This window comes from Priapulus caudatus, unplaced genomic scaffold (genome assembly GCF_000485595.1).
Source record: "Priapulus caudatus unplaced genomic scaffold, Priapulus_caudatus-5.0.1 Scaffold794, whole genome shotgun sequence".
Classification (NCBI taxonomy): Eukaryota; Metazoa; Priapulida; class Priapulimorpha; order Priapulimorphida; family Priapulidae; genus Priapulus; species Priapulus caudatus.
Window position 1 is genome coordinate 38,769 of NW_014577855.1, and position 7,133 is coordinate 45,901.

Here is a 7,133-nt window from a genome sequence, read left to right on the forward strand (position 1 = left end):
CTTGATTTCGTTACAGAATCATTGATTTCGTAACGAAATCACTTTGTAGACTTGATTTCGTAACGAAATCAGTCATGCGACACTTGGCGCCCCACACGCCAAGTGTAGCATGATTTCGTAACGAAATCACTTTGTAGACTTGATTTCGTAACGAAATCAGTCATGCGACACTTGGCGCCCCACACGCCAAGTGTAGCATGATTTCGTAACGAAATCACTCGATTGCAGTAGCTGATTTCGTCACGAAATCACTCGCAGTAGTTGATTTCGTAACGAAATTACTTTGTAGACTTGATTTTGTAACGAAATCACTTTGTAGACTTGATTTTGTAACGAAATCACTTTGTAGACTTGATTTCGTTACGAAATCAATGATTTCGTAACGAAATCAGTCATGCGACACTTGGCGCCCCACACGCCAAGTGTAGCATGATTTCGTAACGAAATCAGTCATGCGACACTTGGCGCCCCACACGCCAAGTGTAGCATGATTTCGTAACGAAATCGCATGATTTCGTAACGAAATCATTCGATTGCAGTAGCTGATTTCGTAACGAAATCATTCGATTGCAGTAGCTGATTTCGTAACGAAATCATTCGATTGCAGTAGCTGATTTCGTAACGAAATCAGTCATGCGACATTTGGCGCGCCGGCGCGCCAAGTGTCGCATGATTTCGTAACGAAATAACTCGCAGTAGCTGATTTCGTCACGAAATGACTCGCAGTAGCTGATTTCGTCACGAAATGACTCGCAGTAGCTGATTTCGTCACGAAATCACTCTCAGTAGTTGATTTCGTTACGAAATCAATGATTTCGTAACGAAATCAGTCATGCGACACTTGGCGCCCCATAGCTATCGTGCTATACGCAGCCGCAGAGCCGTTTACACTTCGGTTACTCGCTCGTTCAAAGGGACGATTAATCGAGCTCCGTTTTTGGAGCGATTCCTAAAGGGCCGGACACACTAGGCGATTTAATCGAGCAACTTTATCGACCGATAATATCGCCCGATTCTATCGTGCGAGTCGAGTGGATTTTTGACGGCGAGTAGGACCGGACACACTAGGCGATTTTACACGTGTGTGCATGAGTGTGTTGGTGCGTACGTGCGTGTGTGTACAGGTGCACGTGCGTGCGTGCATGCATGTGCACGTAAACGTGCGTGCATGTGCACGTACACCTGCGTGCATGCATGCGTGCGTGCGTGTGTATGTAAACGTGCGTGTGTATGTAAACGTGCGTGCATGCGTGCGTGTGTGCGTACGTGTGCACGTATACGTGCGTGTGCAAGTACACGTGCGTTCGTGCGTGCGTGTGCATTTACACGTGCGTGTGCATTTACACGTGCGTACATGCGTGCGTGTGCACGTACACGTGCGCGCGTGCGTGTGTGCGTGTGAACGTACACGTGCGTGCCTGCGTGCGTGTGTGAGTGGGTGCGTGTTTACGTACACGTGCGTGCGTGCGTGCATGCGTGTGTGTGCAGGTACACGTGATGGTGAGTGCATGCGTGTGCACGTATACGTGCGTGCGAGCGTGCGTATGCACATGTGCATATGCGTGTGCAGGTACACGTTCGTGCGTGCGTGCGTGCATCGCTATTACATGACATCAATTTGATATGACATATACTAAACATGAAACATCGCTATTACGTCAGTATCATTGAACAACTCTGATTGGCTGATGAATTGTACAATCGGGCGACTAAATCGCCAACCTGGACACACTAGGCGATTTTATCGGGCGACTGAAATAATCGCCCGATAATATCAAAACGTTTTGAGCTATGCGATTAAATCGGGCGACTAAATCGGCGGCGATTGAGTGGACACACTAGGTGATTTCACCGGCGATTTAGTCGCTTGATTTAGTCGCCCAATTTAATCGCATAGTGTGTCCGGCCCTTAACACTAGCTACTTATCCAGGTGTTCACATTTTGAAAACAATGTCATGACTTGCAGCAATGGTACATTCCAACTGCAAGTCATTTGCATCTCGTGGCTTCTGCATTTCAAGCTGTATACCCTATATTTAACTTGTGGGAAAAAAATTTTATTCCTGCCTACCCATGTTTTTGAAGGAAAAAAAAAGAAAAAAGAATGTTATACCTACCTACCTACCCTAATTTTCACAACCCATGTGACCCGAACCAAAGGTTTTTTTTTGTTTGGCCTTAGGTTATCTCTACTTTATTGACTTATCATCAATGCACGAAGGGCGATGCCATCTTTGATTATTGATTACACTTGCACGCGCCATCTCGCGACAACTATAGGCCTAGTGATACATTATGACACGAATATATAAGACAGTCGAGCAGGTATGAAGTAGGATGCATTGTTAGGGTTTAGTTTTAGTGTTAATACCTATGCTACACCGTTTTGATGATGACGTAGCCGGTTTAGCGATAGAACAGGCTTTCAATCTTTTGCAGAAACGAAGGCCAGTACAGTAGAGCAGCAGACCTCAGATGAGCACTGTTGCTAATGCGGCACTTGTTAGGCATACTCGTAGTATTTCAGTATTTCATTGCTATCAGTGGAATTCTACTTGTTTGACAGGAATTGCTGGAACATGATTTACTTCTAAGTTAACACTAGTCAGGAAATTGGTAAATATTGTTGATATAAAGGCAGGATAGACAAAATTTTGAATAGGCCAAGTGGACTGATTATATGGGGGGTTGAACCGGCAGTTTAGGGGGGTTGAGCCGGCGGCCGCCGGCAAAATAGCGCTAATTTTGCGCGCTGTGTTTCAGAGTCTCACTTTACTGGAGAGCAGTGTGTTTGTGATGTAATATTAAACCCCCAGTTTTAACTCACTTTTTATTAGGCCAACATTGTCTAATCGGAAATTATGATCTTGCGCTATGCTGCAAGTGTTTCTGGGGTTAGCTTCCTAGACTGTCTCAATTCATCGAAGAGAACTTCATGTCCAGCTTGTAGCGTGAAGTGGTAAAGGATCAATGCAGATCCTCAACATTTTAGTCAACTTTTTACAACTGTTATTTGGATAACCAATTCTATCTGTTCCTGGACAGGGATAGGGACACTGGAACCATTGTTTAGAAATCTATGGTGCCATATTTTTCTCTTCATCTTGACAAAAGGGAAAAGCCATGGGGGGAGATATATCGATGTACATGAAATTTCACCTCGCCTAGGTCAGTTATGTCCATAGCTCTCGCTCTCTCTGGGACTCTCGCTATGCTCGCAGCATTATTATCCAGTGCTGTCCAACAGCAAGTTAATAGCTACGCTAATATCTATTCAGATATGTTCAGTTATTGTACTTTGTACCTAAGCAGATCACTATAAGCAAGATCACCGTAATCACTCAAGATCACTGTAACGGTGTAACCAATAAAGTATATGTTATCGATTGAAGGCAATCTGCTTCATAGAATTTTTAAGAAACGGTAGTTACAGAGGAGCTACATTCCCTATGGAAATATGAGTAGTGGCAGGAGTGGATAATATAGATCTCTATTATCCACTCCTGGTAGTGTTTATATTATGCCATACAATGCCATATAATGTTAGGAAATTAGCGACGACACTGCATGAGTCTATCCTGGTTCTTTTGGTCCAGGAGAATGAATGCATCTCAAAGTGAAGAGCAGCTCATGCTCTTTTTAACGTTACGTAAAATTTGGTGTCAACTGGTTGTTACAAATACAAGGCAAGACATTTCCGTGCAGTACATCATACCTGAAAATATTCCATATTATATAGTATAATATTACGATTGTATCATGGTAAAAGACCGCGTTTGCCATCTGTTTGCAATAGATATGACTTGTTTCTTTTCATCAGGCTATTCCTTTATACGTGAAATCAAGTTTTTTTTTTTGTATAGGTCACATGGCTGAGCAGTATTCCGCTGGACATGACAAAAAACCAACACAGAAGATCACGCAACTGTTGCGCACTGAACAGGTAATAGGCGATTGCTAGTATCACGTAACCTGCAGTGCACATTTATAAATTGTGAATGACAGTCAAAACTGGATTGTCAAAAATTTAGTTCTTTGAAATAAATATACATCAGTTAATTTCATCTCACTTTATATTCAATATCTCTCCATATATACGTGTGTGTGTGCGTTCGTGATTGCTTGTGTATATCACGAGAAGCCATGTTGTGCCGTGACTGATGTCTTAAGCAAATAATGTTTGCGCTTACAATTTTCTGCCATTTCAATAGTGACAGTTTGCTTTTCTGATTCACATTTTCCTTACTACCTTGGTCACAGTGTAGGGTTGTATATGGCTACCTGTTTAATTTGTGTATTATTGTTACTCACAGGGCAGGGACAGGATATTCCACTCTGTGTTTGTTCATAGGGATCATAGGAAGAAAAAAGCTACTTCATACTTGGGAACCAGCCAGGAATTGATTGATTTTGATGTGGAGTGGCCTGTTAAGCAGGATTTAGCAGAGTATGACAGAGGTAAGGGAAAAAAACTCAATCATAGCGATTCATGTTGATTGTGAAGAAATGCCGCAGTCTTCCTTGATCTCATCATGTTATCACACATTCTTGATAGAAAATAAACGTTTAACATCGGAGGGATACATTTTTTACCGCGAATATTGCGTAATTGTATGGCATGGCGATGTGGGTTGTTATGGAAATGGAAAGCGGCAATGAGGTGATAAGGAGGAATGTCATGCGAGTGATGGTGGCCTTGAGTTCTTGAGGGCTGTTGTTTTGCATGGTATAGATCTCCCATTTGCGGTTTCTAATGGAGGTGACAGCCATAGGTAGTCATTAGCAATCATAAAAACGTAATAAATCAGGAAAGCGGGCGATCAGAAAGGACGAGGACCAAGGGGTGTGCATCATCAACATGCTGAAGATAAGCCGAAGGTCGCTGGTTAATTGGGGTGCTGCGCCTCCTACTGGGCGAGAGCGAAGGGGAGCCCATGCCCGGGTCAAGGGGAGAATTCCCTTATAAAGGGAGGTGACGAAAGAGACCCGGGGCTGGAGAAGTCTGATCCGACCATTGACCGGCTTCGGGCAGTCCTGGTTTTGGTCGATTATGCAGGTTATACAACAAAAATATCGTATTGTACACGACGCCTTTGACCATCACTGCTTGCCTGTTGACGACATCAATGCGTATTCCTACAGAATACGCAGCACTGGTGTGGGTTGTATGGCTAATCCATGTGCCCTACACCTTAAACTACATTGACCACTCAGCAAGCATATCTCTTTTGAGCTAAGTAGACCACAGAATACGCAGCACTGGTGTGGGTTGTATGGCTTATCCATGTGCCCTACATCTTAAACTACATTGACCACTCAGCAAGCATCTCTTTTGAGCTAAGTAGACCATTATCAGATTGTAACAATTGTTGTTTATTTATTAACACTTATCTACAGAGACCAGTAAGGAAAAACAAGATAGTCTTCACCACCTCACATGGTTGGCGTTACACAGATATACACAGCGGTCTGATGCTCAACCAGATTGTAAGTGTTTTAATTTCCTTAATCTTACTTCATTAAACTCAATAATCAATAAACAAGAATTATATAACTCAAAAATCAATAACATGCGGAACCGATGACTGTTAACATATTGCATGTTTTCTTGGTATGTTGGAGTGACTGCAGCTTTTTGATTTTCCAAATACTTTGGAAACGGATCATAATCGTACAAACTTTGTGATGCATTCTGTTATCAATATCGCTTTGGAAATCACCAACACATTTTGGTCATTACATGTTACAGTGTTTCATTCAGATGGTTTCACAATGTTTGACGAACTCCTGTATTCAACGACTAATCTCAAGGTCGTACGTCCAGAAAGCCTGTGCAAGCTGGACACCATTGCTTTCCTGTACGCCACTGTGTACACCACCTTGGGAAGGTAAGCTGGGTGTCATATTCTCGGGAAAAACTATTGACAATAATGGATGTCTTTGGGAAGAATATTATGTTTTTATTTATTTCGTTAATAATGTAGGTTATCTAATAATTGATGATTAATTGTGTGATTGAGGATTTTATTGATGTCTGTGGTTACTCTTGCATTTTTCTTCTACCAGATTAGAAGAACAGAAACGTACGATTGGTGAAGATTTGGACAGACCATTTCTCCTTCCAGCAATAGTTTCTGAAAGTCTCTGCTCCCCACAGCAGGCCGATTGGTGGAAAGCAGCATACAAACTTGTCAACAATGCTGCTGGGTATTGTTTTGTTTCAAACATACTTTTTGTAGTTAACCTGTTTTTGATAAAGTGACTGATCTCTGCAAACTTTCTTAAGGCAAACAGTTTTCCTGTTGCAAACTTCACCTTCTATCCTTGATATGAAGTGCTGCCTTGAATTGCCAACTGACATAAAGTAACACGTCCCATTATTGCCTGTCTCCTTCATCATGTATTTATGTATGCATTAACAGCGAGGATCTTGCCAGTCTGAGGGTCACCCTTCAGAGGGGCCTTGAGGTGGTACGTGCCACTGGTATTCATGGCCTGTCTGCACAGCTGGTCGTCCAACTTGCCAGGACCTTCCAACACCAGGCCAGTGCAAAGATAAACCCATCCACACCAGAGAGTCAGAGAACACAATTGGCTGCTAGGGCTGTCCACTACTGGAAGGCAGCTCTGAACATTCTGGAAAAACTAAATCAGTAATATCATTATGACAGTAGTATTTAACATTAAAAGGTCCTGTCCACAGTTGTTTTCACTAATTCTGCATGTTTATTGGACCACTGCTGACTGTCATAGGGTACATGGATGAAAGTTCCTATTGACCGTTTTGTCATTGAGACAGAGTTTAATTGGACTTTGTTGGTTTTTAGCTCATCTGACATGGTAAGATGCAGCTTGTAGAATCGCATGATTGTCCGTGCGTGCGTCCGTCCGTCCGTCCGTCCGTCTGTCCGTGCGTTCGTCAACAGTTGGGCAGAAATCTTAACCGCTCGACGTACGGTCACGATATTAGGGGCGTGGGGGGGTAATCCGAAAACGAGTTGGGATGTCGAAGCTGGGGGTCAAAGGTCAAAGGTCAAGAGGTGTAAAAGAAGGGGGAACATTCCCTCCTTAATCTAAACGGCTCGACCTAGGCTTGTGATAGTCGGTGTATAGCATCATGGTAGGAAAAGCC

The 7,133-nt window shown here is 42.9% G+C and overlaps 1 protein-coding gene across 1 annotated transcript; it reads left to right on the top strand.

The window, feature by feature from the left end:
• The first annotated feature begins 3,869 nt into the window (after window positions 1-3,869).
• On the top strand, window positions 3,870-6,658 carry LOC106813582 (RANBP2-like and GRIP domain-containing protein 1). The gene is made up of 6 exons (XM_014817759.1): window positions 3,870-3,944; window positions 4,315-4,459; window positions 5,399-5,488; window positions 5,751-5,889; window positions 6,068-6,208; window positions 6,424-6,658. The coding sequence occupies exons 1-6, from the start codon at window positions 3,870-3,872 to the stop codon at window positions 6,656-6,658; spliced, it is 825 nt and encodes a 274-aa protein (XP_014673245.1).
• Window positions 6,659-7,133: the final 475 nt, after the last annotated feature.

Excerpts from the sequence above, each read along its gene's own strand:
- LOC106813582 (XM_014817759.1), top strand. The coding sequence starts at position 3,870 with ATGGCTGAGCAGTATTCCGCTGGACATGACAAAAAACCAACACAGAAG. Across the intron at positions 5,890-6,067 it reads GTGTACACCACCTTGGGAAG|ATTAGAAGAACAGAAACGTA; the intron begins GTAAGCTGGGTG and ends TTCTTCTACCAG. Across the intron at positions 6,209-6,423 it reads CTTGTCAACAATGCTGCTGG|CGAGGATCTTGCCAGTCTGA; the intron begins GTATTGTTTTGT and ends ATGCATTAACAG.